The 27,688-nt window shown below is 42.3% G+C and overlaps 1 protein-coding gene across 2 annotated transcripts in view; it reads left to right on the plus strand.

The window, feature by feature from the left end:
- The first annotated feature begins 3,345 nt into the window (after nt 1–3,345).
- STARD13 (StAR related lipid transfer domain containing 13) overlaps nt 3,346–27,688 on the plus strand; it is a 250,958-nt gene continuing 226,615 nt past the window's right edge. Inside the window, exon 1 of one of the 2 annotated variants that reach the window (XM_062194382.1) lies at nt 3,346–3,552. In XM_062194382.1, the coding sequence (XP_062050366.1) occupies nt 3,429–3,552 (124 nt within the window). In that variant the 5' untranslated portion in view covers nt 3,346–3,428. The remainder of the gene's footprint in view (nt 3,553–27,688) is intronic. The other variant, XM_062194383.1, reaches the window with a different exon arrangement.

Consider the following 27,688-nt stretch of genomic DNA (forward strand, 5'->3'; position numbering starts at 1 on the left):
TGGATCCTTTCCAGGTGCTTAGGGAATGACATTTGATCCACAATACAGTCCTCTAGGAGGAACTGTTGAGGGACTGAAACATGCCCAGGGGCAAACAGGACTCTTCTTCCAGCCACATCCTTGAGCCCATGCATGTTTTGTCTATAGTAAGTTGGGCCTTGGGAAGGGACACCTGGGGCTTGGTGTGAGAAGGAGGAACCCGGGGTTACCATCCCCTGGCTGACCATGTCAAGAAGAAGGGAAATGGTCAGCAGTGTCTGATAGCCCAAATCTCCTGGAAAGGACAACTATTGGAAAATATCCACTAGACATAGGAACTAGACACTCATTGGCCCTCATTGATGCAGTGAGGAGCCAGAATACAGAGATGGTGAGAGAAGACTGCTCTTCCAAGAGGGATGCTTTATAGAGGCAATGTGCTTTACTATGCTGCTGTTTTGTTCTGTTTGGCTTGGTTTGGTCTGGTTTGGTGTGGTGTGGTATGGTTTGGCTTAAAGAAGGGTGAGACTTGAGGGTTGAGCCTACCCAGTAGAAGAGTTAGAGGAAGTAACTGATATAGCGAAGTTCCTGTAGGGACAAGAAGGGATAGAAAGCAGAGCATGGGCTGGGGACTAGGACATGGGCAAAAAGGGTACTGCTTCTCCCACTGTGATGAGAAGGATGCGAGGAAGTTGGAAGGCAGGTAGGGTAGGGAACTACCAGATTTTTTTTCTCTGAAGGAGGTGGCATTTAAGACATATATTGAAGAACCAGAAAGAGAAAGAGAGGAGAGAGAGAAGACTGAATCAACTAATTCAGCCCCCGAATGCCTGCAATGTCTGAGTGCAGCCAGAGCCCAGAACACATTCCAGGTCTCCTGTATGGGTGGCAGGAATCTGATTACTTGAGGCATCACTGCTGCCTTCCAGGGCTGCATAGTGAGAAGCTGAAGTCAGGATCCAGAGCCAGGAACCAAACCCAGGCACTACAATATGACATGCTAATATCTTAACCAGGAGTTCAAACGCCCGCGCCTTTCAGGTGAAGGTCTCAGGGGCAGAGGAAAGGAGGGCTTCTATCTAAGGTTCAGTTTCGAGACAGATCTTACAGAGCATCAAAGTAGATGTTCAGGGCCTGTGTAGAAGATTGCACTTGGCCCCGAGGTTCCCATTCACTTTGGAACTCTGGTTTTTATGACAGCCCCATGTGCACAGTTGTGAGCCTCCCTCCAAGAGGGCCAGCGGCCAGGGCTGCAGAGCTGGGCCACGCTGTGTGACACAGGCTGCTTGAGCACCACCTGTTCCAGGCAGATCACTTCAGTCTTTTATCTGGCTTCTCTTGGACAGACCTCAATTCCTGGGCCACTCAACAGCTAGAACAAAACAAATTTGCAACACCAGAATTTTTCTTCATATTAGTCATTTATTAAAAAAGGACGAAAGAAAGAAAACTCCTAACCCCAGATATTTGCATACAAAATATGTATTAAAATAGAAAGTAGTAGCGGCCAGGCTTTTTGGAATTAAGTGATCACTGAAATAACTTGCAGGTTCCTGATACTATTCTATTTCTGTATAATGTTACAACGCCTGTGTCTGATGCAATTAGAGATGCCTTTTAAAAGTCAAATACAAGGCTTCCCTGGGAATGTACTTGTTAAACATTTTGTTGTACTGTAGAGAAGCCACTTCAAGATAACACAAATCTTGCAGAGCCTCACTATCACTACTCGCATACAAAACAGAGGATGTAGTGAGCAGTGTGTCTGGCGGGGGTCCAGAAGGCAATCTGGATTAGTCTCTAACCGGCTGCCATCATTCCAAGTCCATTTCTGATCCAGGCCTTCTTGGCTCATAACTGACACTTTCCAAAGGTTTACTAGGACAGTACAGAAAAAAATATATCATTACTCTCTGCTCCTCCTTAATATAACAAATATATGCTTAATATGACAAAATAAAGTAATAAGGACTGTTTTTGCAATCATACTTCCCTCCCTGTTTTCTACCAACAACGTGAACCCATAGAGGGAGTAGTGAAAGTGTAGAATTTAAAGTGTAGAATTGTAGAAGGGATACTTTAGCTAGCTATTAGTTTCCACTCCTGACATCAGTGGCAATTTATAAAATCCAGGGAGGATTGACTCACTTTCTTTAACAGTCAGATTTCCCGTGGAGAGCCTGAAATTAAACATTTGACTACATCTTGCTTCTTATTTGGCATTCTGTTAGATGCTTAAAAAGAAACAAGATTTGAGCAAGTCTGTTATTTTCAATAATGCAGAAATTCCCTTTTGAAATCTTTCTGTTCCTCTCACCAAACCTGAGGTGTAAGGAATTAATTGCATCATTAATGAATTACAATTACAGCAAATGTTTTCTTAATGCACTTCAGAAACAAAACTTTAGCAACTACAGGACAGCCTGAGACCAAGGGTAGTACTGCCCTCTCCTTGGAAGGAAGAGTTGAAACCCAGGAAAATGACTTGGACACCACCTCCTGAGGTGCCATTATTTCTTAAAGAGCAGGAATCAGAGTCAATTTGTAATTAAATGCCCACTTCATGTTTTGCTAAAATATCTTAAAATCCTATTTTCTTACTCCTTTTCCTCCTAATACCTATTTCTTTAATTGCAAGTGGATGTTGATGTTTTTTCAGAATACATGCATCTGTTTTATGTAAAGTTCCTCACTGTTTGGCCTTTGTAGGTTTAAAAAAAAAAATGTATTTTCCTCCTATGCAGTGGCTAGGCAATGGCAGTTTGATTTCAGATGGCAATCAGATAATTATTTCATTGATGAAACCAGGCAGGATGAATGTAAAACGCAAGAGCAGCAATCATTATCTGCCTCTTCAAGCATGTTAGCTAAACAGTAGTTTTTTTTTTTTTTTTTTTAAGTGACTTGTGATGAATTATGATGGCACTAACTGTGTAGCTTATTTTAAATGTTTGATTGCAGTTGGTGGCAGTGTCTGAGACTGGAAGATACAAAGAACCAGGAAATTGGAGGAATATGGGGCAGCCCCTGGTCCCTGAGTGAGGCTGAGAGAGAGGGGTGGCAGCTGCGCGCTTGGGGCCAAGGGGTCCGGGCTGCCAGGCTGGGCGCGAAGGCTGGGAGAGAGCGGGGCGCTGGGCAGTCCTAGCGACAGGAGGGAGGGAGGGAGAAGGGAGGGGTGGGGAGCGCCGAGCCCAGGGGAGGGGAGCGGAGAGAAAGTGGGGACGGAGTAAGGAGTCCACTGGAGCGCGGAGGGAGGGCAGCCTCGCACCCTGGCGTGCGCGCGCGGCGCAGCCTCCCGGAGCGGGACAGACCCATGTCGTGCCCGCGGCCGGTACCGGGACCCTGGCGGGAGCGCCGCGTGTGGCCTCTGCCATCCTCGGGAGTGTGAGCCCCGAGCCACGCGGGGGAGGCGGTGGCGAACCCGATGGTCGTTATGAGGACGATTTAAAATGACCAGCAAACGGAAACCTTTCCAAACGCAGCTCAGGAGATCCATCAGCGAGCAGTTACGCGACTCCACGGCCCGAGCCTGGGATCTGCTGTGGAAAAATGTCCGGGAGAGACGGCTGGCAGGTCGGTGACCCCGGGGACTCAAGGGACCCGTGGGGACGGTGGAGGTGCGGGTCCGATCATCCCGCCAGAGCCCTCTGCTCCGCGCCACCCAGGGCTCCAGGGCACGGGTTTCAGACCCAGGGCTGGGCCGAGCAAGCTGCGTGCACCACCCTCGCTGGGCGGCCCGAGTGCCCGCCCGCTCGCCGCGCCCCCGGGCGGGTGTGGGCTCCGCGCCCCGCGCACCCGCGCTCTTGACAGCCAGGCTGGGCTCCCAACGCGTGCCGGGAGTGCGGGCAAGGTTACCTGGAGCGCCTTCCTCCAGGTGGCCGCTTCGCCACCGCAGTGAAGAAGTGCCCAGCCTCTGTGGCGCTCCGAGAGGGCTGCCCCTCTCCCACAACGGACAAGTCCACCGAGTGGGTGGGAGGGGCAGTCGGGAGAGGCCAGGGAACATGTGCAACAGCCGTTCCAGGGTGGAAGGAGAGAATTTGGAAATAGACGGGTGGAGAGTTGGTGCAAGCAGCTAACTGTCCACAACCCTGTCCAGCTGTGGATCAGGCTCTCCTCACTTCGGGGTTTCAAAGGAAGGGTGTGCCTTTGGGAATCAGAGGAAGAGAGGAGGTGACCGCTGAGCCAAGGCCCCCTGCTTAGGTCAGAAGGGCAGCCTCCCCTTTGGTACCTCCACCCTCCACTCTCTGCCACCTTGTGGCTCCACTTCTGTGCCCTCTCCTTGCAGAGCCCTGAGGGCAGGGGAGGTGAGAAGTTGTAGGTCCTGTTAGTCGTTATATCGTACAAGGGAAGGCGGCCCAACTTCAAGCACAGCTCTCGGGAAAGTAGAAGGTTGAGGGCCTCCTTTGCCCAAGTGTGAGCCGCAGGATGATGCTTGGTGGGACAGGCCCACCTCCCTACCGCGGGTGACCACTGTCCGGGCTCTGGACTTTCTTGCTTCTGTGACCTCCCCAGCATTGGCTCCTGCGTTGGGCCATGGCCGTAAGGGCAGAAGAAGATGGGAAGTCTGGTCAGAAGGAAAGAGTGCCAACACCAAAGAGGTGTGGGAAATTTAACTTTTTCTGGGCCCCTCCCCCTTTTCCCAATTTACCTTATAAGAAGGTACAAAAGTTTGTGGGAAAATGAGATTAAATGAAGTTGACTTTGGTGGCAAGAATTTTGAAATCAATGCACAATTTTTTCATAATATGTATTTTCCACAAACTTCTTGAACATTCCTTATATATATGATTTCAAAGTGGTTTCCCCCCAGATCAACTTATCTTTTAATTCCACTTTTCCATGAAGTTTCTAAAGTGCTCTTGTTAAAACGAGGAGTTTGCTGATGTCCCACCCTTAAACCTATACAGCCACATCTCCGCCAGAGAGCATCCTGGAGGAGCCATGAGAGTCTGTCATCCTCAGCAGAAGATCTTTATCAAGCTAACTGAATCAGAAGGAGGGAGTAAGGATGATTCCAAGACTCACTGTTGTGAGCATAAAAGGTTCATGCCGTATTTTCCCTCCAACACAGTGACTCCGTTTAGTAAGGACCCAAGAAATAAACAGACTTTTCGGTCCAGACCCAGAAATAAATTGTGGTCACCCAGTAGTTTTGACTGTTGATGCTTACATACCTGTATGTGCATCATAGGGCTCAATTAATGACAATTAATAGCTTTCTTTGTGATCATGCTAAATTGTATCATCTCCATGATGGATGGGATTGGAGAAGGTTTTGTGGTCTGGTAAACTTCTGTTGCTTCATAACTGCAGAATGCTTCCTGCCAATGTCTCTTTCATAGTTTCTGTTATTTAAGCTTGTTAAGTTTGTTAAATCAATGGATCCTCAGGAAACAAGACGTCTTTCCAGGAGGGCTGCCAAGACCGTGCTGAGTTTTTATAGAAGCTGAGACCAAAGATGACTGCAGCCCTGTCCTTTTCAAAAGGAGATCTAAGAAGGAAGGGAGTGTAATGTAAAGACAGAAAACTATGGAGAGTTTCCAGGAAAGTCATATATTCCCGGGAGTTCTAGACCTTGACAGTAAGGCAACAGAGGGAAAAAGTTTCAATCTGTGAAATAAACTATAGGTAGAGATGTTAAGACCATGCACATTTAGAAATGAAGGCTAAAAGTAGCTTCAGAATGAGAAGTATGAGGGTTCTCTCAGAGTAGTGCAATTGTTTTTTTTTTTTTTAATAGCACTATGAGGTTTTAAAATGTTTAATCAGAATATTAATATCTGCTTACCCGTAATCTGCTTACCACTCTGCTTGCAGAGGATGCCAGCAGGTTATTCAACTGGGACCAAACAATCCTCTGGGAAGCAGACTTCAACTTCTGCTGCTCCCAGCAAGCTGGGATGCTTGCCACACAACCAAGCCAACTCCATGAAGGAGCTTTCAGATGCAAATAGATTTTCTTGGGTTTTCTTGCTAAGGTAGCTAAAATATGGAACTTTGGCCACAAGACACTGAAATACTTAAGTTATTAATGTTGGCATCAGTTTGAGGTGAAAGTGTTCTTCACTTGTCAAAGTGTTCTTTATATGGTTCAGCTGAGAATATCAGAAGGACCAACTGCATGAATGTGTTCCCAGGAGGCATCTGCCCTGCCCAGAGATCCTACGAAGCCACTGTCTTTTTGTTTTTGTTTTGTCTTTTCCCATCAGATAAAAGTTTTGTGCTGGGTCTTCTTTATCAGACTAACATTTTCTTCTTACTACACTAGTCCATGAAACAACATTCAAAGTGTTTTTAAAAACTCATGCTTGTTTCTTAGAGAGTTCTGAAGGTAATTGATTCTCCCCTTTGGTTTTCTACATCTCAACAAAGAAAATTCTTCTTCTAGCTCCCTCTAACTTCTTTTTGTGAAGGAGAACTGTAGAAGCCATAGTGCTGTGAGTCCACAATGGGCAAGGGGAAGATCATGTGCAACAGGAAACAGCTTTTCTTGGCATGGGTCACAATGACATAAATAAGGAAACCAATGGGAGGACAAGATGTAAATGGTGCTCAGATGTATTCACTTAATTGCAAAATTACAAAATAGGGTCATTGTTTAAAAAAAAAAGAACTGATATTTGGAACCCTTTTTGGGTTTCTAATTCTGTGGCAGCTGCTGACTTCCCACTGGATTGTAGCATTTTTGCCAATGCTTCTTGTTTTCCTAAGATTCTAATCCTGTAGGGGTCAGCAAGAGTTTTGCTCACCTGTCATCTCAATTTTTCAATCATGGTGGTATTGCTGTTTATTTCCAAAATGACTAGGTTGGTTAGTAGTCAAAACAGGATTCAAATTCAGATCATCAGAAGCCAATGGCCGCCGTCTGTGTCCATTTCCTATTATACCTCACTGTCCTCTCCCTAGTCTTTGGGGAGACACGTGGATCCCCAAATTCTTCCTGAGACTCCCTGTCGTTTGGTTTGCATTTAGAGGAAAACAGAATAACAGGAAGAGCTGGAAACATTACTCTTTTCTCACCCCTGGAGTGACAAGGGTAATCCTCTGCACCTAAAATAGCTTGTCCCCCTGTCATCTCATTGGGCTGGTTAGTGTATGGGCTAACAGAGATGTGAAGCAGACAGTCATATATCTAGCTTGAGGGAGACCTGTGTGGTTCACCTCACCCACCACCATTGTGAGGCCTGCAAGAACATGATGCTATTGTAAATCCCCAGCAGGTTTCTTCAAGGAGGGTGAATGACAGCTTCTTTTGCTTTCTCCCAGTTCCCTAATCAGCGACTGCTGGTGAAAATTCTCAATTTTTACAGCATCATTAAATTTTCTGAGTAGAGGCATATGCCTTAGCTTTTGGTGTTGGTAAACAACTTGAACTACTTTTCAACTGTTGAGGTCGGTCTGAGAAAATCTAAATGACTTTTCTAAACCTTTCTGTTCCTTTGTTTTAATCCCCTATTCTATTTTAATGGAAATTTAATCCATATGTTTGATTCCTTTGTACTCACATAACAATATTTAGGTAGCTTGTGAAACTAATTGATGTCTAAGTCTTTTGATCTCTTTTATAGGCTCATTTTAAATCATTTCTCTGAGACACAGGAAGTTATATTGCTGCCAAGAATATACTGACTTAAAACACTGGAAAGTTTGAGTTTCACTAGAAACATTAATTCCACCAAATTTTAGTGAGTTCTTGCCATGTTAAAACAGTCTCATTGATTCTAGAAGTCAACAGTAGCATCCTGTGATATGATGTAAACATGAAATTGAGCCTTTCATGCAAAGCAAGATCAAGAATAAAGCATGGGCCATAAAATTTCCTTATTAAAATCTAAATGTGTTCCATGATATCAAAAGTACAGGATGATACTAGCTGAACCTTTTCATGTATTTTATATTCTTTTTATCACTACCTTACTATGAAGAATAGGCCATCCTATTCTATTAGGTTTTTGTTATTGTTTCAAAAACCTCTCTTGAAGTGGGACTTCATTGAGTTTTGATCTATATCAACAGTTGACAAATTGAAATTGTGTAAATATACAATTAAAATCAGAGAAGGAGAGTGTGTCACAAGGGTAGTTCAAAAAGTTAGTGGAAAAATGAAATTAAAAGGTAATCTTAAGGGCTGACACTGTGGCATAGTAGGTTAGGCTTTCATATAAGGCGTCAGTTCCTATCCTGGCTGCTCCTCTTCTGATCCAACTCTACTTATGGTCTGGGAATGCAGTGGAAGATGGCCCAAGTGTTTGGGCCCCTGCACTCTTGTAGGAGACCAGGAAAATCCCACTGTATAGTCTGGGTTGAGAACCACTGACTTGGATAAATTACTACATAATGACCTGGAGAATTCTGAGTCTAACGCACGGCTAAACAGGTTGAGCCTTCCTAATGTGAAAATCTGGAAAAATCTGAAATGCTCCAAAATGCAAGACTTTTTGAGTGCTGACATGACTCTACAGTTGGAGAATGCCACACCTGACCTCAAGTGACTGCTTGAAGTAAAAATGTAGCTTTATAACACAGAGTTTATGCAGCATCTGTAAGTGAAAAATGTCAGCTGTGATATGCAATCTTTGTTTTATGTACAAATTACTAAAAATATTACCTAGGAATAGCTACTTGGCCTAGTTGTTAAGTCACCAGTTGGGATTCCTGCATTCCATAGTTGAGTGTCTGGGTTTGAGTCCTGTCTCCACTCTCAATTCCAGCTTCCTACTAATACAGATCCTGGAAGGCAGCAACAGGCAATAGCTCAAGTAGTTCAGTCTTGGCCACCCACATGGAAGACCTGGATTGGATTCCCAGCTCCCAGCTTTGGCCTGACCCAGTCCTGGATATTGAGGGCAGAAGTGCCTAGATTCGGGAGAGGGCAGTATTTTTCTCTCCTCCTCTTCCTTTCTCTCTCCCCCTCCCCCACCCACACCTTTCAAATAAATACATACATAATTTTTTTAAAGTACCATCATACTCTGTGTATAAGCTATGCATGAAACATAAATGGATTTCATGTTTAGACTTTGATCCCCAAGATAACTCATTAGATGTATGCAAATATTCCCAAATCCAAAAAATGTGGAATCCAAAACCCTTTGGGTCCTAAACATTTCAGGTAAGAGATATTCAACCTGTATTCTAAGCCCCTGATAACAGTTTTGCTTAAATGAGGTCAAAGTGATCTTGTCGTGTTATAGGGACAGAAAAAACAAAAGGTCAGTGCTGCCTGAGGAATAGTGAAAATCGTGGTGGAAGATGGTGGAGATCATGTCTGATGCATCACCAGGGTCATGCTGTAAGATCAGATCGGCCTGTATTGCAAGGCAGGAAGTCTGGATTCTGTTCTACTTGGGATATGAGCAAAAGACTAGGGATAGGCCTTCGACATAGTGGTTAAGGTGCTGCTTGGAGTGTCCAGATCCCATGTAGGAGTTCCTGGATTCAAGTCCTAGCTCCACTCAGATTCTAGCTTATTGCTAATGCTGATCCTGGGAAGCAGCAGGTTATGCTTTACGTGATTGGGTCCCTGCCATCCACTTGGGAAACCTGCAGTGAGTCCCAGCTCCAGGACTTGTGGTCTTTTGGGGAGTGAACCAAAGAATGGGAAATCTGCTTCTGTCTTTCTCTTTCTCACCTTCTGTGACCCTTTGTCTCTCTGCCTATCAAATAATTTAAATAAATACATAAGTAAATTAAAAATTTTAAAAGGAACAAAAAACTTTAAACAGAAGAGTCATGAGATCTGAATAAATTACTACCTGAGTGGTTTCGGGTGAGATACCAAGACATGGACTAGGGTGATCGTCGTGGAGATGGAGAGGGAAGGTCAGGTTTAGAGTATGTTTTGGAAGTAGAAACAACTGCTGACAGATTGATCATTGGAGATGAGGGAGAGGGACTTCTAGGTTTGGAATATGAGTGGATAAATGGTGGATACTGGGTAATGCAAGGTGTCCAGCGTGTAACAAATCTTCCCAGGCAGACGAATCAATTAATTCACAGGCTTTTTTTTTTTCTTATTGACATCTTTTTTTTAAAATTTTTTATTTCATAAATGTGAATTTACAAAGTGCAACTTTTGTATTGTTGTGGCTTCCCCCCAACCTCCCTCCCTCCCGTGGCCCTCCCCTCTCCCTCTCCCATCCCGCCCTTTATCGAGTTTCATTTTCAATTACCTTCATATACTGAAGATTAACTTAGTATATACTAAGCAAGGATTTCAACAGTCTGCACTCACACAACCACACAAGGTATAGGGTATTGTTCGACTAGTAGTGTTTTTAAGTTTCATAGTAAAACACATTAAGGACAGAGATCCTATGTGGGGAGCATGTACCCAGTGACTCCCGTTGTTGATTTAACAATTGGCACTCTTATTTATGACGTCAGCAATCATCCGAGACTCTTGCTATGAGCTGTCTAGGCTATGGAAGTCCCTTGAGTTCACCGATTCTGAACTTGTTTAGTCAAGGCCGTGTCACAGTGGAGGTTCCTTCCTCCCTTCAGAGAAAGGTGCCTCTCTCCTTGATGGCCTGTTCCTTCTGCTGGGGTCTTGGTCACCAGGGTCTTTCATTTAGATTGTTTTTTGCCACCATGTCATGGCTTTCCATGCCTGTGAGACTCTCATGGACCTTTTAGCCAGATCCGAATGTCCCAAGGGTTGATTCTGAGGCAGGAGTGCTGTTTTGGGCATTTGCCATTCTATGAGTCTGCTGATTCACAGGCTTTTATTGGGATTCCGCTCCTGGGCGAGGTTCCTGGTCCCAACAGAGCCGGGACTGGGGAAGTCTCCTGTTAGAGATTGGGAGGGCCCCTTTTATAGATTCAGAGCATGGGGGTTAAAGGTTGCGGCGGGTCTGATCCACATTGGTTGACCTTTAGGCACCCGCAGGGACCTTGACAAGGACTTTCCATTCCCGGAAGTGTAGGCCTTCCCTCCTTGCAGATCCCAAAGCTACCAGGTAAAATAGATACAAACAGACAGCTTTACACAGCAAAGAGGAAGAGTGAAGAGTTCTCTGTTGACCGCATTAGCTTTGGAATGGCAAAATCAAATATATGTAAATATCTGTATAGAATTATATCAAAAAATAAGTGTCAAGGAGTTAAATTTGCAAGTGGTTGTTAAGAAGGAACGTCAAAGACAGAGGCACAAATTTGACTACTCTATAAACCTTGGAACTGGAAGAGACTACTTATGAAGACAAAGGACAAAGGGGAGAGGCCAAAGACCAAGTAGTAGAACATCTTTCATTTAGAGTACAACGTTTACATATAAATACACACATACATATGCTACATTTCTGGGAATTAGAAAGATTGCCACACTGCTCCTTAATTCAGCTACCAGAGTAGTGCTATACCGAATAATACTTTGTGATAGATTTACTCATTTGGGGACAGAACTGGTGATGAGTGTAGACAAATCATAAACATTTATTTCTCACTAATAAAATCCTTTTAATTTAAAAATTGTATGGCAAAGGCAAAATGGAAAATTTTAAGTAACATTAGAAAGCAAGGTTGCTCCTTACATGCATAAATATATACATATTAAATTATATAGTTAATTACATGTATGCATATAGTTAATCAAAAAATTTTTGATATGAATACTTCTCTAGTTGCAATAACTTGTTAGGTCCACATATACTGGGGTCAGAACTTTGTGTTAGGTGACTTGACCAGTGTCATAGTACTCAGAAAAAGTCTCATCAAGAAAAGTTTGCCCCAGAGGAAAGGTTCTGGACATTGATTTACCCAACATTGCATATGATTACTGACCGTTATCAGTATATTTTGCCCACACTAAAATTGGTTGAGTTGAAACTTCTAAGGGGAAGGGGTCAAGCGTTGTGACATAATGGGTAAGGCCGCCACCTGCAATGCTGGCATCCCATATGGGTGTCAGTTCATGTCCCCGCTTCTCCATTTCCTATCTAGCTCTTTGCTAATGGCCTGGAAAAAGCAGTAGAAGATGGTCCAAGGGTTTGAGCCCCTGCCACCCATGTGGGAGACCCAGATGAAGCTACTTGCTGCTGGCTTTGGCCTGACCCAGCTCTGACAATTGCAGGCACCTGGGGAGTAAACCAGCAGATGGAAGACCTCTCTCCCTGTTTCTCCCTCTCTTTCTCTCTGTAGCTAACTTTCAAAATAAATAAATAAGTCTTTAAAAAAATCTCAAGGAAAAACAGCCAATTTCATAAATTTTTGTGTTTGTATGGACAATAATTTTTTTAAAGATTTAGTTATTTATTTGAAAGGCAGAGCAATACAAAGAGAGATATCTTCCATCTGCTGTTTCACTGCCCAAATTGCAGTAACAGTTAGGTCTACGCCAGGATGAAGCCAGGAGCCAGGAACTCCATTTGGGTCTCCCACATGGGTGGCAGGGGCCAAAGTACTTGTGTCATCATTTGCTGCCTTCCCAGGCGAATTAGCAGAAAGCTAGACAGGATGTGAAGTAGCCAAGACTCAAACCAGCACTCTAAGGTGGATGTGGGATGCTGATATCAGAAGTGGTGGCCTAGCCCACTGTGCCACAACACTGGCCCCTGTAAGGAGGATAATTTAAACTAAGCATAACCCTTGGAGGCAACATGGTTTCTCCAGGAATTGGAACAAAGAAAGACCATGTTCATTTGCTGTTGGTGGTTGCTCTGAATAAGAGATCTGAGCCCAGCTAGTTGGCTGAAATTCCTTCAGGCCACTTGATTTGATTTTCTGTGAATTATAGATCTTTTATCCATGCACTGCATTTCTCATGAAATTAATATCTACTCCTTTGTGCTTTCTAATTTTTATATTGAACAAAATAACATAAAGAACAATTTTCCTGGAGACCTTGTAATTTTCTGGGGGTTTATCCAACAGCATATTTCTATCCTGCCATTGTGCAAGTTTAGTGATATTGCAAAATGAAAACAAAAGTGGTTTGAAAAGTATTACAGCATTCCTGGCCTTTTTTTTTTTTTTTTCAGAGCCCTTGAATGTTTAGTCCAAAACAGTCGAGTTGAAGGACAAACATTTTTGTCATGTTTGTAGTTAGTCAATAAGTATTTATTGAGCCATGAAATGCATCCTTGTCAAAGCATGTTGAGACAGTAGTGCAGGATATTAATTCTGTACTGTGGCTATATCCTGGCAAAGCACATAAATTTTATTATGCTGCTAAAATCACTTAACTCATCTCTTTGACCAGAAATAGAGCAAGCTTCCAGAAATTGCAAAAGGACGGATAGAATGTGCCATGACTACACAATATTGTATTTGAAAATCTGCTGTGTCAAGGCATCTTAAATTCTCAGGCAGTCTATTTCCTTTGTAATATTTTTATCCAAAATGGAAGTTTCAGAATCTTACGGTCCTATTATTTTTATACAATAGAGCATACATTATTTATATTTCATCATGGCATATTGCATTTGTTGAATACTCCTTCCTCTTTCCCATCCAGGAGATTAAATGAATAGAGACAATTGCACAACTCCATAAAGATTAATACGTGTACCAGCAATGATATTCAATTGGAGAGTCCAATAATGTACTTTTTTTCTTCTCTCCATCTGGATAAAGTAGAAACATTTTCAGGTTCCATGAAGGATTTTAAAAGTTTTTCTACTGAAGCTTAATATAAGGGTACTTCGCAAAGTTTGCAGGGAAATGAAATTCAACGATAAGGTTATTTTGGCGCAAAAAGTTTGAAATCCATGTGTATCAAGAAATTTCAAGAAGCTCATGGAAAATACATATATAGATTTTGAAATGCTTTTTGCATCAAAATAGCTTTATCTTTTCACTTCATTTTTCCGTGAACTTTTGAAAGACATTTGTATTCACGATGACAGATAACAACCTTAAAGTGCAAATGTCTGAATACCTGGAAAATGTACAAAATATAAATTAATATAAACTTAATAATATAAATTATAATATAAATTAATATAAACTAATCTGCTCCTTCATAAGAATGCATGGGTTGACACTATGGCATCACAAAGATGGGAAGATAGTGCTTCCTTCACTTCCCTGTTGCTGAGTTATTATATTCATTAAAGAACAGTGATGGATTTTACCTTTCCTAGCCACAAGGAATTGCCTCCATAGCCTTGAAAATGAGTCCTATCTTCCTTTTAGTGCTAAAAAAATACTCCTAAGCAATAGACACACAGAGGAGCAATTGTTAAAATGAAAAGTTTACATATTCAAACTATGATCCTATAGGCTATTTTATTCTTTCCAGAAAGAAAGAAGTTATGTGCAAAGTGTTTGATTTCTAGCTCTTAAATACAGATTAAAACAATAATGACACACGAAAAAGTATTCTCTTATCCATTTAGAGTGGCATTGTTAAGCTGGGAAAGGAATTGAAGCTTTCTGGGAATTGAAGCTTATATATCATACATATAAAATCACAACTGTATAAGGAGTGATTAACATTTGTGAAATTAGTGTAGGTTAAGTCATAATGTAGATCTAAATATTTACCATAACCCTGGCTACAGTGCTACAAGCATTGATTGCCCAGAGTCTTAAATGCATGAGGTTTAACTACATGTATGCAACCATGTGGTGGGAGGTGTAGTCAGGGTGAGGTGTTGTGATGCAATGGAAGATTACCCAGGATCCTGTCATGCTATCGTAATTCAGAGCAGCCACTGATGCCAAAACTACATGAGTTTGAATCCTGCCTCTACCACATAAGCAGCATGGCCTTGGGCAAGAAAATGAATTTGAATGTTTTTAGTTTCATCATCTTAAAAAGGAGGTTAGCATAGCACTTGTCTAGAGGGCCATTATGAAGAATAAATGAATTAATATTTGCAAAGCACTATGTAGGATGGCTGGCGCCACGGCTCGCTTGGCTAATCTTTCACTTGCGGCGCCAGCACCCTGGGTTCTAGTCCTATTTGGAGTGCCGGATTCTGTCCCGGTTGCGTCTCTTCCAGTCCAGCTCTCTGCTGTGGCCCGGGAAGGCAGTGGAGAATGGCCCAAGTGTTTGGGCCCTGCACCCACATGGGAGACCAGGAGAGACACCTGGCTCCTGGCTTCAGATCAGCACGGTGCGCCGGCCACAGTGGCCATTGCGGGGTGAACCAACGGCAAAAAGGAAGACCTTTCTCTCTGTCTCTCTCTCTCACTGTCCACTCTGCCTGTCAAAAAAAAAAAAAAAAAAAAAAAAGCACTATGTAAGAGTTGATTTGGGAAAAAATACAGTTGGCCTTCTATACACATCAGTTCAGCATGTTTGGGTTCTGCATTCATGTATTCAACCAACCAAAGATTGAAAAATTTTTAATTGTACTGAAAATGTGCAAACTATTTTTGTCACTATTTCCTAACCAATACAGTATAATAGCTATTTACATAAGGTATTATAGGTAATCTAGAGATGCTTTAAAGTATAGGAGACATGTGCATGGGAACATTTTATATATAAAGCATTTGCAGATTTGGTTATTTGAGACAGTTCTGGAACCAATGCTCAAGGAATATTGAAAGACAACTGTATATATAAATGTGGAATGGAGAAGCAGGGGACATGTGTTCCTGATAGGGGAGATCCTTTTACCTACAACATTAAACCTCCCATTCCCTTCACTTCTGGGTTCTTCTGCCTCATTCCCATATTTTATGCAACTATTTTAGATCCCATTTCCAGAGATTTAAAGTGCTAAGACATTTACCTCACTCTCTTTTCCCTGATTGGGATTTTTAAAAAATCAAATGCTAACTATATTGTTATCATGGTTGACAGCATCTGGTACAGATCGGTTAGTGCCACAACATGAATCATTCATTACGCTAACATTTTGTCCTTCTGAAAGATAATCAGTTATGACTTGTTCATCAAAATCACCATCAGCTTTAGATTTATGCAACTAAGAATTCATTCAGATGTCCTTGGCCTAAATGAAATTTGATGGTAGTCTAATTTAAAAAAAATGAGCCGGCACCGCAGCTCACTAGGCTAATCCTCCGCCTAGCGGCGCCGGCACAGCAGGTTCTAGTCCCGGTCGGGGCACCGGATTCTGTCCCGGTTGCCCCTCTTCCAGGCCAGCTCTCTGCTGTGGCCAGGGAGTACAGTGGAGGATGGCCCAAGTGCTTGGGCCCTGCACCCCATAGGAGACCAGGATAAGCACCTGGCTCCTGCCATAGGATCGGCGCGGTGCGCTGGCCGCAGCCCACCAGCCGCGGCGGCCATTGGAGGGTGAACCAACGGCAAAGGAAGACCTTTCTCTCTGTCTCTCTCTCTCACTGTCCACTCTGCCTGTCAAAAAGAAAAAAAAAAAATGAGACAAGTTGGGGCACATAATCGCTAAGGTCCCATTCAGATCTAAATATCAATGAGTCCATAAAACTAGACTGTATCTAAAAGAAACCTAAGTGTCTTAAGACTTTTAGGTCTCTTTCTGTGTGGATTTTGTGGGATGTGGGATGAAGGAAAGGCCAGGGAGCTGGAAGTGTGCCCCAGAAAACCTGCCAGGGTTACTTCCCATGTGGCATTAGATGCCTGGCTTAGATTAACAGCAGCAAATTATTGCTGTACCTTCTGTTGTTGGTCCTGGATCTGCCATAATTGGAGAAAGAAGAAGGAGAGGCCAAGTTGGGAGTCCAGGGCCTACAAATGCCTCTAAAATCCCAATAGTTCCTGTACCCCAGTCATAGAGGACTTGCTGCAGAACCATGCTGCCTGTGCAGTCACCAAGGGCTCTGAGCTTAATGCTATGCAGTTGCCATCTTGAAATCCTTAGGAATTGTTGAACAGAAGGCCTATGTTTTCATTTTGCAGTGGGTCTCATGAATGATGTAGCTTGCTGTGCACTCTGGGGAAGCTAGCTAGCCCTTTGTAGAATCGTGCCTCGCTTTGAGAATTCACCTTCATTGATGACTTTGATGTTATCACAGTAAGATAAAAAACATCACAGAAACAAGTCAGAGAATGTTGGATCTAGAAGGTTCCTTGGTAGCCCTCCCTTGAACATTTTCAATTTGCAGTTTACATCCTCTGTGCCCCTTCATCTCCAGGAAGGTGAACCTCCAGTAGAGAAAGTGTATTTGTTTTACTTTACTGTTCATTGATTCTGGCAGCATCATTATGGAGTAAGGCACCAACATAACCCCTGGTGTTTGCTGAGTGATAATGATTGTGTTTTAGTTATTACATTTATTGAAGCAAATGTTTTAATTAGTTTTTTCAGAATATTGTGGTGCTGATGTATAATAGGACATTGGGACAAGATACACTTCTTGGTATGACTTTCAGGTCCTTGTTTTGGAAATTTCTTAATTAAGCTATTCCTCAATTAAATATTTATTTATAATGTCCATAATAGATTAATTCATAAGCAACTTCTATTAAAAGCGTTAAAGCTATTTCCTGGGCGCAGGTTTCACTTAGTGTACTTATTTAGAAAAGGAAATGAGGAGAGGGAGCAATAAAGCCCATCGTTTGTTACCAGGGACTCTCAGTATGTATCTGCCAGTGTTTTATGTTGCCGCTACACCCATCTGTCTTTGAGGAGAACAATAAAACTGAACAGCGTCTAGTCTCATAACGTCACATTGGCTAAGTCTTCCTTTACTAAGAGCCTGCTCTCTGCCAGGTCCCACACTCAATGCTTTTCTGAATGCCATCCTTCTAGGACACCGAAGCTGCACTCATCACTCTGTTTTAATGAGGAGTTAAGTGAAGTGACTTGGCTGAGTCAGCACAGGTACTGAAGTGCAGGGTGCGCTTTCCTTTGGCGTCAAGTTCCTGCCTTTCTGTTCACTCCTGAGGACCCAGTCTGTTTGTTGCCTCACTGGAAAGATTCCTTTTCTATCAGAATAGAGGGGCCAGCTTTGTGGTGTAGTGTGTTAAGAGGCTGTGTGCAACCCCTGCATCCCATATAGCCACTAGTTCAAGTCTTGGCTGTTCCACTTCTGATCTAGCTCCCTGATAATGCACCCTGGGAAAGCAGTGGAAGATAGTACAAGTGCTTGGGCCCCTGTATCCACATGTGAGACCTGGAAGAAGATCTTGATTCCTGGCTTTGGCCTGGCCCATCCTGGCCATTGTGGCCATTTGGGGAGTGAACCAGTGGATAGAAGATCCTCGATCTCTCTCTCTCTCTCTCTCTCTCTCTCTCTCACAGACACACACACACACACCTTCCCCTACTCTCTGTAACTCTGCCTTTCAAATAAATAAATTTTTTAAAAACCACTAAAAAACTACCAGAATAGAGAAACTCTTACAGTTTTAAAAAGACTTATTTATTTATTTATTTATTTATTAGGCAGAGTGGCAGAGCGAATCTTCTACTGTTGGTTCACTCTCTCAAATGAGGGAAACATCTGGAGCTGATCCAGGTCAAAGCCAGGAGCCCAGTGCTCCATCCAGATCCCCAACATGAGTGGTAAGAACCCAAGCACTTGGGCCATCTTCTGCTGCTTTCCCAGCCACATTAGCAGGGAGCTGAATCAGAGGCAGAGCAGCCAGGATTCGAACCTGCAGTCCTATATAGGATACTGACATCACAGGCAGTGGCTTAACCACTGCACCACAAAGCTGAACCTGTCTCAATTTTTAAGAAAAATCTTCACCTCCTGCTGTATAAAACACATGATAAAATAACTTAGTAGTTGAAAAAATAGAAGAATGTCTCTTTACATATTTTGTGAATCCTGCCTAGCAAAATTCCAAAGGGTGAACTGATTGATGGTGGTAAAAGTATGATACTTGTCTGGGTTCTCTCCTAATCAAGCCAACATTCTCTCCTCTTTCTTTTCACTTAGAGAACCACCTGTGAGAGTACACAGAAGCCTTGTAAGTCATCTTGTCAGAGCCATTTCTTTTAGAGATGCTGATATGACCTCAGAGAGATCAAATTAACCTGTTCTGGGCCACTTATCTTCTTAGGAATACATTTTAGATTAGAGCCTAACTCGAAGCTACACCAGGTTATTCTTGGATTACAGGTGATTGTGTACTTGGCTATCCACTCGGATGTGAAATGTCCATTTCTGAACTTTGTCTCCCAGGTGGCAGGCTTTTTGAGGGAACTGATGGTACCTTACTTGCCATCAAGAACAAAGCCTTTCCCACAAAGTGGATCTTGTACCTGTTTCTTGGTAGCCCAACCCGCTGACTCAGTGACACATGAAAGGAAGGACTTTCTAACCAAGGGATGTGGAAAACATCTGTGTGCTTCCTCCTAAGTGCTGAGTTCACCTCCAGTGACCCCAAGTCCTGCCTGCGCTGCCAGGACCCCACCCCCAGGTGTCTGGCACACCTGTCAGCTCTGTGGGTTTAAGCACGATAACCCATTCCCACTCTCCAGCCTCCTTCTAAGGTGCAATTGGAAATTCTCATTTTACAGTTAAAGGAAGCGAACATTGCTGTTGCTATTACTTGTTAGGGTGGGGAAAATGGATAAGCCTTAGTTGAAATTTAAACATTTATTTGCCATCTGTTTAAGATGAAAGTTCCCTTCTCACCACTTTTAAAAATAATTATAAAGCTAGAGGGAAAAAAATCAGCTTTTAAAAACTAATCTCCCAAATCATGTGACTTTGCTTTCATGGGGATGTCAAGGGTCTCATTCATTCGATTTGTTCAAAGGATACTTATTAAGCATCTTCAATGCCAAACACTGTCCCAGCTCCTGGAGATTCAATGAACACAACAGACAAAATCCGTGCCCTCACTAAGCTTCAGGTAGCAGAGATAGATAATAATAAGTCCATGCACAATAGGTAAGTGTTAAGAGTAGCATCGTATGAAGAAAAAAAGATGAAAAGGAGCTGGAAAATGAAAGGGATCCAATAGTCAGATAAGGTTCTTGGGCAGTATGAGCTACTAAAACAGAATACTATAAACTGGGTGGCTTCATCCAAAAACTTTGTTTATTTTATTTTATTTTATTTTATTTCTAACTCTTCTGGAGGCTGGAAGTCCAAGGGTGGGGTGCCAGTGCAGCTGATTTCTGATGAGGTCTGTTTTCCAGGTTGCTGTTGTCTTCAGGTTGTATCCTCAACTCAGCGGAAGGAGGGCAAAAAGCCTCCTCTTTTATGGAACACTGTGTGTGAGTTCTCTACCTTCATGCCTTAATCTCCTCCTAAAAGTCTCAGCTCCTATATCTGGGTTGAGGCTTCAACGAATGAATTTCGGGAGTCACATTCAGTCCACAGCAGAAGGCCTTTCTGGGAAAGTGAAGCAGACACCGTCCGATATCTGGGGAAGGAGTGTTCTAGGCAGAAGGATACAATACGAAGCATTGCTGAAGCAGGTGCATGTGCATGTGTTTGAGGAAAGGCAAAGGAGGTCAGGGGACATGGACACCACTGCTGTTATTACCTGTTAGGGTGGGGAAAATGGGCAAGGCATGGTTGAAATTTAAACTGGAGCAAGTAGGAGCAGGAGGAAATGGGGTCCAGGTCCTCTGCAGCCTTAGGTCTAGGCATGAATCTGCAAAGAATCTTGGGTATGATTTGCTGTGAACAGTGAGCTAGTTTATGGTGTCAAGGGTAGGGGAAAAAAGGCAATAGAAGCCAGGACTGGAAGCAGTGAGAATTCTCAGAAGCCTCCCTAAAGTATCAAATTCAGTTCATGTCTAACTCAGTGATTGAAAAAAAAAATCGCTAATCATCTAAGAACCCATCACTTAATTAGGAAGAGGGAGGAGATAACCTCTGACCCTCGGGCTTTTACAGAAATGGGAGAAATTGGCCAGATTCAATCATCCACTCACAAGCATTTATTGAATGAATATATATCAGAGCCTCTCTTATGCTCTGCACTGAAAATAAAAGAAGATGAACAAGAGACCAAGTCTAAGCCTCAAGGAACTCTCAGAGTGGTAGAAAGAAAAACAATATGGAGAAAGATCGGAGGATGGAATGACTTTGCAGAGGACATGACCTCTGAATTGGGCCTTAAAAAAGGAGAGGTTACACTGTGAGGATGAAGAAGAGCAGAGCACACGCTAAGACACAGAAGCCCAATGCAGGAGAAGCAATTATCTGGTATCGCTAGGACTTGGGGCGCAAGGAGAGCAGATCAAGAATGGAGGTCAGAGCCGGAAGATGAGCTTGCACAAGTCGGCTGTCCGTGGCCCGTTTAACGGTCTGTCAGTCCTCCTCTTCTGCAAGGATTACATGATATTTCAGCTTCTTTGTGAAAGCCAGTAGAAGCTGCCCTTGGACTTTTGAATCTTAATCTTTTCCCAGACTTTCAGCATCCCGTCCATCACCTTTCATGATGCTGAGCAGCACCTGCAGCCCCTGCTCCCAGCCAGCACTGTGATCATGAGGAAACACAACTGATACCCTCAGTGCACTGTGCTGCCAGCAGTGGATATCATATTTTGTATTTTCACATCACATCATGCCTACAAGATACCATCTCTTGTGTGTACATGAGACATTAAACACTTTATTTGAAAACAGGCTTTGTGTTAGATGATTTTGCTCAAGTGTAGTCTAAAGTAATGTTCTCAGAAGCCTTTAACATGAAGGAACTTCAAAAAAAATTGACAGGAAATGAAATTAAAAGACAAGCTTATCTTGGTGCAAAACATATTTGAATTCCACGCATAGTTCCTATTATGTGTATTTTCCATACATTTTTTGGAGACTCCCAATATGCATGGATTTCAAAATAATTTGTGCTGGAATAAATTGATCTTTTAACTAAAAAAAAATAATGTTCTAAGCACGTCTAATGTAGCCTAGACTAAGCTATGGTGTTTAGCATGGTACGTGTATTAAATGCATTTCCAGCCTCTGGTAGGCTTCTCAGGATATGACCTCATCATCCGTCAGGGAGCATCTGCACATAAATATGTGAATTCATTTTCTTTCCTCCATCAAAAGTATCACAAGCCTCTGTTAATTTACATGTCCATATTTTCTAAATTTCTTTGCCCTACAATTTTACACTTGATCTTAGCCAAAAGGCAGAGAAACGATGGCCCTACAATTTTATAGAATAGCTTTTTTCTTGCATGGACGTTGCAAAAGGGCATGAAATCCTCCATGGCCTTTAAGGATGCTTCTGCTGAGGTACAGGAACCTATAGGAGCTCCTGGGAATTCCTGGTTTCCAGCCTCTCAGGGGCTTCTACACTCTAAGCCTTGGTGCCGTTGCTTGGGTTTGCAAGTTTAGAGTTAAAGTGAATATCAGATGCACATGTGTTGCAGTTCAGAAACTTGGTGGTGTGTTGCTTCCACAGTGGAACTAATATCACCTCTGGATCTGTTTTTCAGAGGGCTTTTGGGCAATAGTTATTTTAAAAGGACCCTCTTGGACAAAGATCTGAAATGGATATGAAAGGCTGTATTTATTCATTCAAAAGAATTTACTGATGCTCTTCTTTATGCAAGATTGTGTACCAAGTATTGGAGATATATAAAAATGCATCAGATAAAATGTTTTCTTTCAAGGAACCTGTAACTATTAATGACTTCTTACAATTCTTATGAGGAAATAGAATTTTATGATGTATTTATTTATTTATTTATTTACCAAATGATTTTAGGCCAATAATTTTGAAAGTTTACAAAACGTTATTAATTTTTAAAATTTCTTTGGTTGCTCGTAAGTTCAGCCTGTCATGGAAAGCTGAAGGTATTTACCTGACCTACTGATTAGGGGCAAGAAATAAAAAGCAGGAAGAAAGTACTAATTCATGCTGCACAATTTGAGAATATCCCTTGAACAGCTGCATTGTAACACTTACCCTTTTTGTTCCGATGAAGTTGCTCTCCGGAATCCTCCGATATCCGTCGCTGCCCTGAGGGCTCTTCGAATGTCACCAGGGCAACAACAAAGCAACACACATGAAGCGGGCCTCTGTGGCATTCTTTATGAAAAGCATTGCATTAAATTATTGCATAACAATTCATCTGCGTACGAAAGGCGATGAACTGTTAGAGAACCCAGCAGAAAACAATGCTGAACTTGATTGCTACCTCCACTGACACCCCTGGAAATCTTGTGACCCAAGTCTCCTATTGGGTTGTGGGGAATATTAGCTGTACTTATGACCTCAAGGGAATTATGAGCTAAATTAAGGAGATTGTTGAGATGTTTAGAGAAAAAACATCCCATCTGTCTGTTAACCCCCATGCCTCTAACCCTTCTTTATCAACATTTCAAAAAACTGAATTTTCCCATTCTGGTTGAAATCGTTGCTCCCCACCATGGAGATCCTAGCAAAACTGACAATAGTTAGCATTGATTGAGTCCTTATTTTGTGCAAGAGATGATAGTAAGCACTTCACATACAGTCTTTCGTTTTCTTCTAATGAGGGTCAGTGCCATTAATATCCCTATTTTATGAGGACGTGCAGACTCTACAATGTTGAGACTCTTGGCCCAGTTTCTCAAAGCTAAAAAGTACTCTGAAACTTTGAAACAAAGCACTCTGATCTGTCTTGGGAGCCTTCAAACCTCTGTACCCAGTGGTTTAGAGGAAACCACTTGACGGTCTCTATCACTAGTCTACCTGGCTCCTGCTTCATTCAGAAGCCACAGATAAAAATCTTGATTATAGGAAAACAATTTCTACAGAGTTTTTCAAGTATATTAATTTAATAAACTTGTGAAGAGATAAGGTATTATGGTTTTAGATATTAGTTTGGGTGATTCCCAAAGACCTATGTGTTAGCGTCTTTGTCCCCAGTGTCTTTTTTTTTTTTTTAAGATTTATTCATTTATTTGAAATTCAGAGTTACAGAGAGAGAGAGAGAATGAGAGAGAGAGAGAGAATTGTCTATCTGATGGCTCACTCCCCAAATGGCTACAATGACTGGAGGTGGGCTGATCCAAAGCCAGGAGCCAAGAGCTTGTTCCAGGTCTCCCATGTGGGTGCAGGGGCCCAACCTCTTGGGCCATTTTCCGCTGCTTTCTCAGGAGTGTTAGCAAGGAGCTGGATAGGAAGTGGAGCATCCAGGACTTAAATTGGTGCCCATTTGGGATACAGGTGCTGCAGGCAGGGCTTTACCCACTACACCATAGTGCCAGCCCCCATTAGGTTACATTAATAGTTAATGAATTCATGTTAATGGTGCTCCAAATAGGATACAGGTGTCCTAAGCGGCAGTCTAACCCCTGTGCCAAATGCCCTCCTTCAAAAGCTAGTCCATTCTTAAAATCCAGGATTTGACACCATTACTATGTATATGAAAGGACAGATTTCTCCCTCTTTGCAAATTTAATTATTTATAATAAAAACTATAAAAATAACACATTGATTATAAAAATTGACCCAAAACATTTACTACATACTTCTAAAATATACTCAGTGGATACACTGAAAATATACCAAGCAGAGCGACATTTTTGAAAATAAAGTGTCCCAAGAGAATTCCTTCAATGAAGATAGCAGATATGTGGCTATTAAGTATATTTTTAGAATGAGAATATTGAAGGGTCACTTAATCAGTGTGTTGTTCCATGGTTGAAGCACTAGTTGTAGATAATTATACAACTATTTCTTAGATGTATCTTCTTTAAAAAACAAGAAAAATCATAATAGTTACAACATTCTGAATGTTAACCATGTACCAAGCATTCATCTCATTGAATTAAGTATTTAAAGCAGTTCTCATTGATCAGTATTATACCCACTTTTCATATGGCACAACCAAAGTTTATGGAGGCTTAGGAACTTGAACAGTCATGTGGCTTGGGCTGTCTTCTCTTAAGATTCATACATTTCTCTCTCTCTCTCTCTCTTTCTCTCTCTCTCTCTCTGTGTGTGTGTGTGTTCTCTTTCAAATAAATAAAAATAAGTAAATATCTTTTAAGAAAAAGGATAAGCATTTGATGCATCAGTTAACACGCCACTTGAGATGCCCACATCCCAGGTCAGAGTGCCTGAATTCAAGTCCAGGCTCTGCTTCCCATTCCAGCATCCTGCTGATGCACACCCTGGTAGGCCACAGGTGATGCCTCAGGTACTTGGGTGCCTGCTACCTACATCAGAGACCTGCATGCAATGCCAGGCTTCTGGCTTCAGCCTGCCCCAGTCCTGGCTGTTGGGAGGTATTTGGTGAGTGAACCAGCAGATGAAAGATTTCTTTGTTGTTTATCTCTCTCTTTGAAATAAAGAAAAATAAGTAAATAAAAAATTCTGCCTTTCAAATAAAGAAAAAATAAGTAAATAAAAAATTCTCAGGACTCATGTCCAAAATGGAAGAACAGCACAGTTATTTGTGCCTAAAATAAGAATACACATACAAATAAATTATAAAGCACCACTTGCCTATTAACGAAGTAGAACTGTGGCATGATATATGGTCAACCTTCTTAGCCTCGGGTGTGCAGACTTAACTAACCAAAGATCAAAAATATTTGGAAAAAAAAAAAAACTCAGGAAATTCCAAAAAGGAAAACTTGAATTTGTCATGTGCTGTGCTGAGCACTGTGCTGACCCCATGAGCATGAAGTGCTGTGTGGCTCGCTCTGCTGGAGCCTCTCTTCATTCACAAATCCTCTGTCTCTCTTCATCTCTGCATGAGCATTATCTATGTAGGCATTTGATGACTGTCTACCGAGCAAGGGCAGACTTTTTTGGGTCATTATTTCCCAAACAATAGCATGTAACAACTATAGCATTTACACTATATTAAATATTATCAATATTATCAGTAATTTAGAGATGATTTCAAGTGTACAAGAGGAAATGCATAAGTTCTAAGCAAATATTATGCTATTTTATGCAGGGGACTTGAGCACCCACATATTTTGGTATCTCAGGGAGTCCTGGAAATGATTCCATCTAGATACTAAGGGATGATTATATTCTTATAATAACAAATAAGATAACTTCTATGAGAGCAGTTAGAGTCAATTCTTAAATGCTCACATTTCAGTATGGGAGAATCTTTTTGAGATGCTTTTTTTCACGAAAGGTGTAGCAATAGAGGGAGCGTCAGAGAGAGAGAGAGAGAGAGAGAGAGAGAGAGAATCTTCCATTCACTGGTTCATGCCCTAGATGATCACAGTGGCTGGGGCTGTCTCCAAAGCTGGGAGACAAGAACTACATTTGAGTCTCCCACATGGGTGACAGGGGTCCATATACTTGGGATATCACCTGCTGCCTTCCCAGGAGCATTAGCAGGGAGCTGGATCAAAAGCAGAGCAAAGGGAACTCAAACTAGCATTCAAATATGGGATATAGGGATCGAAAGCCGTGGCTTGACCTGCTGCACCACAATGCCAGCCCCTGAGGGGCTTTGTCAGTGTCCATAGCCTGGGGTCCAGAAATTAAAAAGGCAGGAGGAACAGGTAAGTGTCCGGCAAGCTGTATTTGCAAACCTATTCCATGGAACTGTGCGCCCCAAGTTGAAAACCCCACTCTGCCACATGGCAGATGCTGCCGGTGGGGTTTCCCTTCCTGTCCCTAAACGTCAGCCTACAGGATGAAAACCCAAGGCAAGAGTTTAAATGAAGGAACTCCATACATTGTTCCTGGTTCACGGTCCTTTATTGAGATACACCAACATGAGATTTCATTTCAAATAGAGCTGCTTAGTTTGGTGGCCTCAGTGTACAAAAGTGGTTGAGCTACAGGAATGAAGCTCTCACAGAGGCTCTGTAGCTCGGTGTCTTCAGGGCCCTCTCAGTGCCGAGAACACGTAGAGCAGCACCAGGTTAGGATGAGGGGGATTTCCTGTTTATTTGTATTACCTATTTAAAGTGATGCTCTACATCCTGTGAGTCTCACAATTGTTCTGAAAGGAAGCTCATGTTTAACGCAAGTGAAATGTGCTGCTTGTGTTTTTCAAAGAGGGGGAGATGGGCACTAAGCTCCCTTGTACTTTTCATCAGCTAATGAATTCTATATTCTCTCAGCTTCCCTCTTCTGCCTCTCAGTAAAAGAGACAATGTCCGGCTTCATAGGACTGATAGTAAGTTTCTAGTTCCAGAGTTGGGTGCAGACAGTTCTCCCAGGAGGCAGTGTATGTGCGTTTGACTCCTTTTTTTGTTTTATTTTTCTGCCATGAGTAACATTTGGATAGTTTAATTTACCTCATAAAAAGATCAAGGGAAGGGATTAAATTTTTTTTAAAGATTTATTTATTTGAAATCCAGAGCTAAAAAGAGAAAGTGAAAGAGAGAGAGAGGTATCTTCCATCTCTCTTCCATTTGGTTCATTCCCAAATGGCCGCAATGCCTGAATCTGGGCCAGGCCAAAGCCAGAGACCTGGAACTGCATCCAGGTCTCCCACTTGGTGGGAGGGGCCCAATTTCTTGGACTATCTTCCACTTCTTTCCTAGGCACATTAGCTGGGAGTGGAACAGCCAGAACTTGAACCTGTGCTCATGTGAAATACTGGCCTGACAGATGGGGGCTTAACTTGCTACACTACAACTAGGGCCCTAAAATTGTTTCTTTAAAGTACCTCTGATATAAAAAGTTGTGAAGAAAGGAATTCAAAATCCTAAGATATTCTAGTTTTTTAAAATTCATTTGGAGTTTGTTTTCTTTTACTCTCTGTACTGAAAAATTAGAGGATATCTTTGGGCAGAACTGTTGGCTGATGACAAGAAGTCCAGTGTATGGGAATGGCCCTCATCTGTTTTCTTTTGGAGCTACTAAGGCCAGATTGATCACCGTTCTAGGGTTTGGTGAAGGCTGGAGTTAAGAGCTACCTTGAGCCCTAACTTTTTCAGCATGAGTAGGAGATGGTGTTGGTTTCACTGACAACATGATTGTGTT

The sequence above is a fragment of the Lepus europaeus genome, chromosome 6, assembly GCF_033115175.1.
Source record: "Lepus europaeus isolate LE1 chromosome 6, mLepTim1.pri, whole genome shotgun sequence".
Taxonomy (NCBI): Eukaryota; Metazoa; Chordata; class Mammalia; order Lagomorpha; family Leporidae; genus Lepus; species Lepus europaeus.